At 32.9% G+C, this 13316-nt stretch overlaps 6 protein-coding genes across 6 annotated transcripts; 5 read left to right on the top strand and 1 right to left on the bottom strand.

The window, feature by feature from the left end:
* Positions 1-44: 44 nt before the first annotated feature.
* Positions 45-2006, top strand: TA13620 (uncharacterized protein; the record flags this gene model as incomplete). The annotated part of the gene is made up of 1 exon (XM_947106.1): positions 45-2006. The coding sequence occupies one exon, from the start codon at positions 45-47 to the stop codon at positions 2004-2006; it is 1962 nt and encodes a 653-aa protein (XP_952199.1).
* Positions 2007-2128: 122 nt separating this feature from the next.
* On the top strand, positions 2129-3328 carry TA13615 (uncharacterized protein; the record flags this gene model as incomplete). The annotated part of the gene is made up of 4 exons (XM_947107.1): positions 2129-2645; positions 2703-2920; positions 2973-3030; positions 3153-3328. 4 exons carry the CDS (start codon positions 2129-2131, stop codon positions 3326-3328), a joined length of 969 nt encoding a protein of 322 aa, XP_952200.1.
* Positions 3329-3462: 134 nt separating this feature from the next.
* On the top strand, positions 3463-6910 carry TA13610 (ATP-dependent RNA helicase, putative; the record flags this gene model as incomplete). Its single annotated transcript, XM_947108.1, has 7 exons — positions 3463-3511; positions 3627-5093; positions 5181-5623; positions 5693-6150; positions 6184-6529; positions 6561-6745; positions 6775-6910. 7 exons carry the CDS (start codon positions 3463-3465, stop codon positions 6908-6910), a joined length of 3084 nt encoding a protein of 1027 aa, XP_952201.1.
* Positions 6911-7273: 363 nt separating this feature from the next.
* Positions 7274-8679, top strand: TA13605 (uncharacterized protein; the record flags this gene model as incomplete). The annotated part of the gene is made up of 8 exons (XM_947109.1): positions 7274-7420; positions 7504-7556; positions 7637-7748; positions 7784-7879; positions 7945-8107; positions 8179-8296; positions 8372-8427; positions 8480-8679. The coding sequence occupies 8 exons, from the start codon at positions 7274-7276 to the stop codon at positions 8677-8679; spliced, it is 945 nt and encodes a 314-aa protein (XP_952202.1).
* A 213-nt stretch (positions 8680-8892) lies between these two features.
* On the bottom strand, positions 8893-10381 carry TA13600 (molecular chaperone, putative; the record flags this gene model as incomplete). The annotated part of the gene is made up of 2 exons (XM_947110.1): positions 8893-9899; positions 9937-10381. The coding sequence occupies 2 exons, from the start codon at positions 10379-10381 to the stop codon at positions 8893-8895; spliced, it is 1452 nt and encodes a 483-aa protein (XP_952203.1).
* A 1447-nt stretch (positions 10382-11828) lies between these two features.
* Positions 11829-13020, top strand: TA13595 (uncharacterized protein; the record flags this gene model as incomplete). The annotated part of the gene is made up of 3 exons (XM_947111.1): positions 11829-11958; positions 12040-12701; positions 12874-13020. 3 exons carry the CDS (start codon positions 11829-11831, stop codon positions 13018-13020), a joined length of 939 nt encoding a protein of 312 aa, XP_952204.1.
* Positions 13021-13316: the final 296 nt, after the last annotated feature.

Consider the following 13316-nt stretch of genomic DNA (forward strand, 5'->3'; position numbering starts at 1 on the left):
TAGTATACTAATAGTATATAATATGTGTATATAAAATCAAATATATGATGGGTTTAGAAATGGAGGAATTTGTGATAAATAGGAAGGTTAATCCAATTGGTGAGATAGGATACCCAAGTTCAAATTTCCGTCAGAATATTTTTGAGATTTTGGTATTAGAGATGTTAAATAACACGGACCTTAACTTATGTTGCACAGGGATTCAGTTATTGTCAGAAGTACCAACAATTGCTTCAAAAAGTCCTCAGATTCTAAATGCACTTTTCTTGTTCCTGATTGGCCCAGACGATGAACTGTCATATCTCTCTGCGCTTTCATTGTCTAAAATTTTACCACTTTTGCCAGAGCAGGTTTCACTGAACTTCGTTAAGGCTTGTTACAGTAACGCAATTAAAAGTGGCCACAACGTTCAAAGAATCAAGAATTTTACACTTTTAATACTCTCATCTAAACAGCTCAAAAACATATCAACATATTTATACAGAATGGTTTGGGCTGTGATAATATCCCTTGATTCTCATACTAAACTTAGTTACCAAGCCAAGGCTATACTAACTGAGCAGAAAATAGCACTGATTTTATCGTCAACTCTCGTATCTATAGAGTCTCAAACTAACTTAAAAAGACATAGAGAAAGACTTGAAGGACTACTACACCAAAACCTTAACTTCTTAACACTCAACCCAAAGTCAGACGTACCCAATTTTGAGAATAATCGCATTAACCTACTGTTTATTAGAGGCTTGATTTATGGTCTTTTCCTTGTGTATTTCTCATCAGAAGTGGATAAGCCACTAATTGACAAGATGGCAGATTTGACCAATATTACAATAAATAACACACTAAACCCTCATAAGTATGTAAACATCGATAAGTTGACTGATGGGATTGATCCACTGTTGAATAAAAAGGAATACTTCTTCTCATTCATATACTATGGAACTTGTGTTAAACTGCTTGAATTCTTTGTGAAAACAGGAAATAGTTCAGTTTTCACCCAATTTTTAGACTGCCTAAAGGAGTCTCTAAAGTACAGTTCCGGAAACGTAAATATAATTTTTGTAGCTAAAAAGTGTTTAAAATACCTTCAAAATCCTTGTACCATTTTAATTACGCTATTCACTCTAATTGAACAACATATAAGTGGACTAGAGTCTGTATCTAGAATTAAAATATTACTTGCACTGCTGGAAATTATTGAGTACTCGTTTTTAACAGATAAGGAAAACTTCGCTCAATTTCTTTCTAAATATAATGAAACAATTTCAAACAAAAGCCTAAAACTTATAATGAGGCCATTGTTACAGATACAGAATGTTAATTATGAGTCTATTTTATCTGAACATGATATTCTGGTACACCACCTATACAGTGCAGTAAATAATGAAACTTTGTCTGAGACTTTCAAAACTAGACCAATTGTGGTTGATTTTTTTACTGGAAAATCATATGTGGGAGATGGTAATTTGACAGTTGTGATTACAAAGCCAAAGTTCAGTTGGGGGTCAGAATATTCGAAAATACTCAAAAAACAAATTATTCTAAACTTTATTGAGAATGAAAAAAGAGTTGAGTGTTGTGATATTTATAGTAATCTATACAAGGTTGGAAATCTCTGTTTGAGGCTTGGGTTCTACAATGAGGCCTCTTCAATATTCTCGAGAATCTCCTTTGTCTCTGAAGATAACTATTACTGGCTCAGAATACTATATAATTTTTCAAACACCTGTAATATTAACGGAGTTAAGAAATCTGAAGACTTATCTTCCTATTTCACAAAGTACATTTCCTCAGTAAAAAATGTGCTGGGTCTGTTTAAATTAATGAAAACCACAAACATACTTAAATCACAGAAACAAGTCACCAAGTGTTGGGACTATAACCTCAATTATCATCTTCCAAACTCCGTTTTACACACTTTTGTAACTTTAATTGTTTGTACTAAATTAGGAATTGCAGATCTCATAACATGTCTTAAAGACAAAAATTGTATCTACACACACTAGTTATATATATATTATCAATGTTATATATATATAATGTATGGGATAATAATTGATTAGATCAAGTATCGAAGTATGTAAAGTTGTTTATTTCACTCAAGGTATGTTTCAAGGTACTGGAGTTTATGTTTCGTCTAAAATCTATGGAGACAGTGTATATATTCTCATGCTACCAGGGGATCACAACCATAATATTACAAGTATTAAACAGTTTAGAGGTGACCAAGTCCAAAAGCAAGCAGAAAAATAGTTGCCATTATGAAGAAGACTATTTCTGGCAGTATTTACAGGAGTTTGATCCTACACTGGAAAAGCCTGATATTTTATACATTTTGGACCTTTTTCCCCTAAAAAACAAGAGATCACTTTTCACGAATATATTCACAAGCCAAAAGTTGACACGGAAAACTACCTCAAACCAGTTAAAAACAAGAGAAAATGTAGCTGAAAATATAACAGCTGAAAATTCTATGTTTAAGATGAGTTATTCCTGTGAAGATATACAAACTAGTTTGGAAACAACTTGGCTTGAATTGGTCGGGAGCATGAGACTAACATCTAAAGACTCCAAAATACACTTGTTCCATAGAGATGTTCCTACCTTAAAAAACATATATAAATTACTACAGCCCCTTTCACAAGGTACAATTTACATAGTTATTGAATTTAATTAACTAAATTGATTAAAATTGATGTTAGGCTATTCGGATCTGAAATTTATTTCATTTTTGGAGAGTATAATTTTTTCTGAAATTCCGACACCAATTGGAGTTTTAAAGGCCTTTCCACTTCCATTCGCTTCAATCACAGCCACTCTTTTGGTCCAGGTAAGGAACATTTCCACAAAATTATTTCAGACGAGGGGCGAGTTGGAACTCCAAACTGTCAAAATTCGAGGCGATTTAAAGAACTCCAAAGTAATAACCAAAAATTATTTACAATTTATTAATTAACACTAAAATTCTTTAGGATTTGAAAAATATTACACACGTTTCAATACTAATGATATTTCCGCAATTGGAAAATAGTAACTTATTACATAGACCATGAGTTCATATAAAAAATAACTATATAAAAAAATAATCATATATAAAATAAATTTATAAGAAGAATACCTAAAAACTTTCTCTGTATAATGAAATTTTTTAGGAAAAAAATTTGTTAAAAGTTTGAAATTGATAGAAAACACAGTTTCAACGACGGTGTTGATAAGGGTCAGTCAGGAAACGTTCATGAACGGAACACTAGTATCAGTGCCAACGGACAAGAAAATGATACCAAGAGGTGTTCCATGCCAAGTTCTAATAAACCAAAAGATGATTTAAAAGAATTTACCTGATTTTTAAAAATTTTAAAAAGTATTGTGTCAACGTTGTGTAAGGCAAAATTTCAGATATCAGTTTAATAAGATAATTTTTGTACCATAGCCATGTATTATATGTTTTGTATAGCTTCATAAATGGGAGATCCACTTTCCATGTTCGATGTCTTCGAAACTGAAGATCAACGTACGCTTAATCTACAACCTCCTGATTTATGAATATTTTACACCTAATTATATAATTTTATAAACCAATTTATTTAAAATTAATAAATTTAACCATGAAATATAATATTAATTAGGTGAAGAAGTGGAAGATCACACTAATCCACTGAAACAGGGTGAAAATGATAAATTTCCTAATTCACGCAATAACATAAATAACCACGACGAAGACTACGAGTTTAATCATTTGACTTCTCCACTTACAAGTGATATTAAAATTGAGAAGATCCACTCTTCATACAATTGCTCCCATTATAGAGTGGCACCTGTAGATAGTAAGTATGAGCCAAAAAATATTACAACATTCGCCAAGAAATACCCATTCACACTTGACGAGTTTCAGAAGAGGTCAATAGAGTCATTGGAGAGAGATGAGTCAGTTCTAGTTTGCGCCCACACATCAGCTGGGAAGACAGTTGTAGCCGAATATGCTATAGCAATGGGACTGAGGGATGGGCATAGGATCATTTACACATCACCAATAAAGGCGTTGAGTAACCAGAAGTACCGGAACCTGTCAGACGAGTTCGTAGACGTGGGCCTGATGACAGGAGATGTTACATTAAACCCTAACGCCTCAGTGATGGTGATGACCACCGAAATCCTAAGGAGCATGCTTTACAGAGGAAGTGAAATTGTTCAGGAGATGAAGTGTGTCATTTTCGACGAGGTACACTACATGCGTGATCTAGAGAGAGGTGTGGTATGGGAGGAGACAATCATCCTAATACCAAACAAAGTAAACCTAGTATTCCTATCCGCAACAATCCCGAATTACCTTGAATTCTCAGAGTGGATTACTAGAATAAAGAGAATTCCCTGTAACGTTATTAGTACAGATTACAGACCAGTGCCACTAAACCATTATTTATACATGTCTGGAGCTGAAGGAATTTACCTTATTCTTGATGAGGATAATAATTTTAAATCCAGTAACTATAACAAGTGCTTGAGCGCTGGATCCCAAAATAATTTTCGGGATAAGGAATCAGGTTCCAGAGATAAACGACGCATAACCAGCACATTTAAGGATATAGAAAACATAGTTAAGCTCTGTTTTGACAAGAATCTCGCACCATGTATCATCTTCTCGTTCAGTAAATCCGACTGTGAGACGTCTGCCACAGCAGTCAGACACCTTGACATGACCTCAGATGAGGAAAAAAAACTCATTGACGAGATTTATAAAAATGCAATGGCAACTCTAAGTGAACAGGACAGACTTTTACCACAAAACCTTTTCATGCTTCCGTTACTTAAGAACGGGATTGGAATTCACCACGGTGGACTCCTGCCGATTATCAAGGAAATCATTGAAATACTTTTCCAAGAATCGCTACTCAAGGTACTTTTTAGCACAGAAACTTTCAGCATGGGACTTAATATGCCGGCTAAAACGGTCGTTTTCACCAAGATGAAGAAGTGGGATGGAAGAGAAGTCAGATACATTTCGTCCGGAGAATATATACAAATGGCTGGTAGAGCCGGTAGAAGAGGTTTAGATACCATTGGTGTTGTTATCATAATGCTAGATAAATCTGATGGTATTATTAAATCTAAATATAATTTTAATTAGTATTAAATTAGAGTTAAATAAAATTACTTAATATACTGGCATAATATGTTTGTAGCACTGATTGATGAAGAGGTGAAGAAGATATTTCTGGGAAAGCCATTGAACTTGGATTCAACATTTCATCTGGGTTATAATATGCTTTTGAATTTGATGAGAATAGAAGATACGACACCGGAATACCTAATTGAAAGGTCATTTATGCAATTCCAGGTCAAGAACAAGTCGGCAGAAATATCCTCAAAATTAAAGGAGGCTAAAGTTAAACTTGAGAGTTTGAGGAGTCAATTCGACTCTGAACTGTTCCTTCTAACATCATCACTTCATGAGAATAAGGAAAAATTGGAAAAACTTAACGAGAAAATGAGTAACATCGTGATGAATGATACAAAATCTTTAAATTACTTAAACTATGGAAGATTAATTTATGTTAAAAATGATCAAGTTTGGGGTTGGGCCGTTTGCATTTCCCCTCCAAAGTTAAAATTAAACAACCCTAAAGTATTTTACAGCGTATTCATAGTTACACAGTGATTTCATACAGTATTTTTAACAAATATGTTATTATAGAATTTGAAGAAGTATCATTTTGATTGCTTATATCAAGTTAATATGAAAGGTGATGCCATGTATCCATCAACAGAGACTTGTTGGGGAAGGTTTGAAGTTAAAGCGTTTCCAATTGACTCAATTAAGAAGATGTCACAGATCAGGATCACAATTCACGAGAAGGTGGATGTAGAGTCTCAAAACTTCCAAAACGCCATGGTTAATAAATTCGAACAACTCAGTAAACACATTCAAACTCTAGGACAACTCCCACTTCTACACCCAGTTGAACATATGAAAATCAATAATCAAGATCTTACACATATATTATCGTATCTAGTCGATACAACCTTACATTTAATTAAATATTTATATTTAAAAAACACTAAATCAATGAGTAGTGAAATTGATAGACTGATGAATGAAATAAATGCTTCACCATTACCAATGAGAGAAGATTATAAAGAATTGTTTTCCAGGTAATTAAAACAATTTATTACACACACATATAGATATGAGGAGTATTCGAAAGTTAGAAAGGAAACTGAGGAGTTGGAGAACCAATTAAAGGAATGTACACAGATAATTATGAAGGACGAATTGAGGCATATGAAGTCAGTATTGAGGAAGTTGGAATACGTAGACCAGTTTGGAACAGTGACAATCAAGGGAAGAATAGCATGCGAAATTAACGCAACGGATGAATTGTTGGTATCTGAGTTGTTTTTGAGGAACTTTTTCGAAAACATGGAACCGGAACATATATGCGCATCATTAAGTTGCTTAGTTAACGATGATAGAAAAGAAGGAAAATCTCCAACTGAACTTAAACTTATTGACGCTTATAATAAAATAAGAGTAAATCATTTTTACCATTTATAATTTTTAGGAAATAGCAACTGAGATAGTGGATGTGATGATAGACTGTGGAATAATAGTAGACGAGTCTGAGTATGTAAATAGGCTTAGACCGACATTAATGTCAGTAGTTTACAGATGGGCAAAAGGAGACCCTTTTATAGAAATCCTGGCAGAATCATCAGTGTTTGAGGGTTCAGTAATAAGATGCATTAGGTAAGGGAGCATTTGTACATTTTGTTTAGAAGGTTGGACGAATTGTTGAGGCAACTGGCTTGTGCCTCAAGGAATATCGGAAACATGACGATGGAACAGACTTTCCTGACCTGCATATCTAAATTAAAGAAGGGAATCGCATTCACCTCATCACTCTACCTATGATTAGTAAATTAATCTAACCAATCTGGTATATACGAAAAATTTTCAAATGTATTACACACAAATATAATATTATATACCTAATAAGATTTTTAGTTATTTAATCCATAGTAACTAGTAAATTTTAAAAAGATTCTTCAACTGTGTAAGATATTGAAATCGGAACAAAGTTAAGGAACCGGGATAAGAAGTCAAATTCTCCAAAAGTAACACAAATACGTTAAATATATAGAATATCTAAATTATATTAAATTAGTTGAGAAGAACTTATTTTCGCGCTCATTTGTATCGGGCCTCGGAAATCACCATAACTTGAAAATAATTATAAATCAAAAACAATTTCCCGAATATTAATCGAAAATAAAAATGGATCAAATAAGGGCCACATTGGCCGAGTTAATGGGCAAGTATGAGCAAAAGGAAGACCTGGATTCCACCAAACCATTCACGGATCCTGATGTTTGCAGGCAATACCTGACTGGAATCTGCCCACACGACCTATTTGAAAACACCGTAACATTTCTACTTAATTATTTTATCTCCCACACCAACTAGTTGTTTAAACGTCACACAACGTGAATTTATATATGTTTTAGAAATTCTACATGGGAGAATGTAGCAGAATACATTCAGAGAAGCTCAGAGAAAGGTAAAATTAATAAAAATAAGTTATTTGTTTCACTCTAAAATCCCTAAGATTACTTTGTAAATTCTAAAATCTTATCTTAGATACCAGAATGAAAGGAAGAACCATTTTTACGGATATGAGCTGGAAACTTTGAAGATTATCCAGCCAATGATCGACGACTGCGATAAAAAAATAGCTAGAGGAAAAGCTAGGGTATTTAGCTAAAATTTAAATGATAATTAAATTAGGTTGAGGAGGATTTGGTTAGAAGGAAGACTCTAGATCCAATGATAATTGAGGAGGCTAAAAAAATCGATAGCCAAATTCAGTCGAGAATGGCCCGTGTAAGTTCAATCTCCAACTAATTAATTAGACAACCAATGTAATAACAACGTGTAACATGTTGCAGGCGGATGAACTTGGCAGAAACGGCGAGGTTGAAGAGTCGTTCAAAATTGTTGAGGAGGTTGAACTTCTAAAGAGAACGAAACTGGAGATGCTTGAAAAGGGAGGAGACGCCAGTTACCAATCTAGACTCAAACCATGCGACGTTTGTGGAGCTCTTCTATCAGGTACTTCACAACTACTAATATTACAACAATATTTTATTATAAATATGATTTGTCTAATCTGGATGTTGTAGCAACTGATAGTGACAGGAGATTAACTGAACACTACAGCGGTAAAATACACGTTGGATTTCAGAAACTGAGGGACATGTCAAAGACCCTATCAGCATACATTCAAGAAAATAGGCACAGGTACCTTTTAACCAATTTCAAGCCAATAGTTACCCAATTAAATTACCATTATATTGATATATAAAAACTCTTTAGATTGAATGGAAGAGGAAGAAATGGTTCCAGGGAATATTTGAGTGAAAGAAGAACTAGTAAATCAGAGTCAAAATCCTCACCAAGAAGTAGAAGTGATAGAAGTTATAGGGAAGGTTCTAGGAGTTTCACTGAGAGGAGCGATCGCAGTTACAGGCATAGAGGCTATGCCGATAAAAGTGATCGCAGAGAGCGGGAAAACTATAGAAAAAGGTCGAGAAGCAGGTCCCGATCCATATCAAGATCAAGATCGAGATCGAGTTCTAGATCAAGATCTAGGGATCGCAAACACAGGTGACCTTGTAAATTAATTTTTAATGTCATAAACCATTAACTTTATTCTATTATTTTGAATTATTCCAACAGTTAATTTTGATCCACTATTTTCATTATTCGGTATGATCTCATAGAATGTAGTTTTTATTATTTTTTTAAAATTTAATATTTGATTATTTATTTATAATTAGTGATATTTAGTCTAGTAAATTATTAAAAGTGTTGAGTGTGTTGGTTAGTGAATTGAGTTAGTTTTCCTTTTCGGATTTAACCTTCATCCGTACATAAGTGTCCTGGATGAGCTTGTTAAAGTCGCCCTTAGATGTGCCCTTCTTGGTCCTGACCGACTCGGCAATCTCCTGAATCTTAATGCCGAGAGTCCTCATAAAGCAGGCACGCTTGATCCTTGTCTTCTGGTCCACGTCGTGGTCCTTGCACACCTTGAAGCAGGCCTCCTTCACAGTGTTTTCGATATCATAAATTAAATAGGACATGAAACAGTCCAAACAAGCCTCAAAGCTCTCTAAGAGAACCTTCTTCTTGTCACTAGACTCGTTACAGCCCGCTTCCACAGATTCAATATTCCCACGGAGGAGGTTTCTATTCTGGTGGATAACGCTCAGAATAGTGAACCCAGACTTGATCATGTTGTACCCGTTGTTCAGGTTCCTACCAATGGACTGGAGGTTTGAGTAAGTTGCTCCCAGTCCCATGAAAGAGTCAACTTCGTTCATGTAACTTTCTGCACAGTTCTCGTAAACCCAGCCAATTGAAGTCATTATGAGGTCCACGTAAATCTCGTTACAGGCAGACTCGATGAATTGGGTAAGGGATTCTGGGATCTCACCGAGTTTTATACACTCGTTTATCCTATCCCTCAGAAGAGTTGCAAGTCTCGCTTCTCTATACTTTTGAAGGGTGTTCACGTAGTTTGAAATGTCATCAGATTGGACGGCCAAAGCGGTACTATTACTTAGTTGACCAGAGTAGTTAAATAAATTTGAAAACATTGAGGTGTTGTCGGGAATTTTGGGTTTGCTTGGCATCTTAGAAACCACCTTACTGTACCTAAGGATGTGATCAAATTTCATTGGGCCGACATATTCGTCAATCAAATCGCAGCCAAATAGCATGATGAAAAAGAGCGGAATGTCTAAATCAATATCCAAGTCGGACATGTCAAACATATCGCTGGAGCCTGTGTTGTCATATTTCTCCCTTAATACATCATCTGCTAGGATACGGTATGCCTCGCCTAAAATTACGATTATATACTGTTAACTAGATCTAACCTATTTCTTGGAATTTTTTCTTGGCATCTGGGCTCGTGTTCTTATCTGGGTGATACTTTAGTGCCAGTTTACGATAACTGGATTTAATTTGTGAATTTGTTGCGCCTGGATGAACCTCTAGCACGTCATACAGTTTAGTTTCAATGCACTTTCCACTCCGCGGTTTGTCATTTCCGTTTAATTTAGGCTCGCAGGGTTCTTCAGAGTCATCTGTTACGTTTGGGTTCAAATTATCCTTAATCCTCTTGACGTAATTGTCGAATAACTTCTTTGAGGATTCATAGTCTTCTGTTAGTGAGTAATTATCATCTTTCTCTCCAAATTGAAATAGATCTGTGATTTGGGAAGTGCTTGTGGATACGAAATCCCAAAAATCAGAATAAAAGGTTCTTTCGTCTTTCTTAGTTTCTACACCAGTTTCCGAACATTTATTTTCACTACCCATTTAATAAAAACAATAAAAAAAGGTCGATTAAAAATTATGATAAGCTAATATTAAAATCATTATAGTACAGGTTAAAAATTGAAAACTAAATTAGGTATATTTTACGAAAATTTTAATAAATATGAAAATCCGATCATTAAAATAAAATAAAATTAATTTTACATGATAATAAAAAATTTAGTTCCATTATTGTTTGAAGAAAAATTTACACCACTTGGATGTTCACTACCAATTCTATTAACTTGTAGATTATTCTTATTTTTTGAAACCCCTCTTGAAATATACAAACTGTTTATAAACTTAAATAAATGGAAGAATAGTTATTTGTTTAACTAAAACAGTAAACATTCTTATATTGTGTTGGAAGAGAATATTACCAATATATTGGTTCTAAATAACTAATTCTAGCTATTATTTATATCAAATTAATATTTCTCTAGTTAGTTATTATTCTTTAATTCATTCAAGGGTGGCAAATTACCTAACCTTCTCCAATGGTTTTGGGAGTAATTCTCAAGTATATATCAAAACCCAGAGGAATTAAATGCATATTATTACCTAAATAAATAAACTATCTTATATAAAGTTAAATTAGAATGAATTAAGCTCGTCTAATAAATAATGTTGTGTTGGAACATAATTTTGCAAACGGGAACCAAACACACCAAAGAGGCCTTGAACCCTCAAACTAATCACCAAATATATATATTTAGCCATTTTTCTCATTTCTATAAGGGCATTTAATACATGTTTCTTTTGTAGTGTGAAATGAATCTGTTCAAAAACTTTTTCACACGACAATAAAATTATAAACTCAAATTTTAATCTAATTAAACTTATATCGAACTTATCCTTAAACTAAAAGGATATTTATACCATTTACGTATATAAATCGGACTTAATAATTCATTTCTTTAAGTTTCACCATGTACGTAAATTTTAACATAAACTTTGGATTCATGTTCTTTTGGCCCTAGTCGAATTTTTAAACAAGGTAATTTCCCTTTATTATACTTTCATCTTCTTTTGCTTCATATTTCATTATCTTTTCAAATCTTTTCAAACTTTATTGATCATAAATTCTGAGCCCTTTCTTCCAGCCAATACTTGATTTCTCCAAAATTCCTTTATTATCTAATAATCTATTTTTTTATTCACTAATATCTATCATTTTCTCACAGATAAGCATGTTTATCTTTATTTTTAGGAATTTCCAAACTTTTTGTATCAATACACTTCAATCTCTATTAGGTTTGTTGTGACATCTCAAAATCCTATTTATTGATAATTTTTTAAGTTATTTTCTCAAAATCTTCAATTCTTAGTTTTTAACAATGATGGTCTTAATTTTTATGGTTTTAAACATTCTTTTGTTCTTTTTGCTTTAGATCTCTGTTCCCTTTCAATAATATTCATCTTCACCAATGTTTAGATTGAATTTATTAAAATGGCCTGGGATCAATCTTCTCTTTTGGAATCAAATCAAATGAGATGCGTGGCAGATTCACTTAAGCCAACTGGATCCAGACTCGAGAATGAGATCTCTTACGAAATAAATGGTATCTATATAGATCATAGTAATAATTTATAATTTTAGTACTATACTTTAATTTTAGCTAAAATTTAACATTTTTTAAATTAATTCTTATAAATTTTAGGTTGTATGCTGACATGGATAGCAAATTACTGCGGATCGGAATATAGGTTTGATTGCTCTAATATTATCGAAATAATCGATGGATACTATAAAGCAGAGTTTTATTTGGACACTAAAAAGTTGTTGGATGCTCCTGATACATTAAATACATATTGTGATACCTCTGACATACTGTTTACCGATTATGTCTCCGACGAGACCACTAAAAATATTTCAAAAAATCAAATAAACAAACAAAATTTAAGTAAAATAGATTCAATTTCAAATGCAAGTACAGAAATAGATTCGTTAAACGAAACCAATAACATAAATACAAAAGAAAAAGATGTGCCAGAAGTATCTGATGATAAAAATTCAAAAATACAAGACAACGAACCCGATTTAAAAACGACTCAAGCTGAAATCAACGAAGAAAAATCAGATAATCAATGTGAGAAGCCAAAGGATAAAATTCCAACTGTACAAAAGAAACCAATTCAAACACAGGTTCCACCTACATCTAGTTTCAATTTAAGAAGCTCAAGGACTAATAGAAACATAACCACATCAAATTATTACAATAAAGATGATTCAAGATCATTTAACTGTTATTCAAGAATACATACCACTAAATCTGAAGTGTCATATAGTCCTGAAGTCAAAAGACGTAGAAACTCGAAATCAGTAAGTTTTAACACTCATATTTAATTACATTTATAAACAATTTAAGTTAAATAATAAGATAAAATAAAGATTTTAACTAGATAAATCATTCAGTTACTAATTTCAATAAACCCATCTAAAACATAACAATATCACTCACCAACAAAATTATAATAAACTAATAATATTGCAGGAAATTAGTAAAAAGAAACCAGAATTTGAAGTTAGAAGAGGCGAAAGAGTCAGAAAAGTCAGCATTTTCCAAGATTGTTACATTCCCGCATCCAGAAACGAGTGGATTTCAGAGGTTTTTATAGGAGCACACAAGGAAAATTTTTAATTTTTCTGCATTTTAATATTAGTTTAATCAAAAATTTATATATATAAACCTAGATAACGTTATATATTTTATGCATATTTGAAAAATAAACTGAAATCAAAATAAATAAAAATACTAGATCAAAAGAAAGTGATGTTGTCAAGTTTGTTTTTGTGACAGACACACACAACAAGTAATAATTCTGGTCATAATAAGTAAAATATTTTTTAAAAAGACGTTTATCAAGAGTATGCATTATTTTTGACCCTAACTTCCTATGTAATTGAAATTAGGTACATAAGTTTACGAACCTGCTC

The sequence above is a fragment of the Theileria annulata genome, chromosome 2 (assembly GCF_000003225.4).
Source record: "Theileria annulata chromosome 2, complete sequence, *** SEQUENCING IN PROGRESS ***".
NCBI lineage: Eukaryota > Apicomplexa > Aconoidasida > Piroplasmida > Theileriidae > Theileria > Theileria annulata.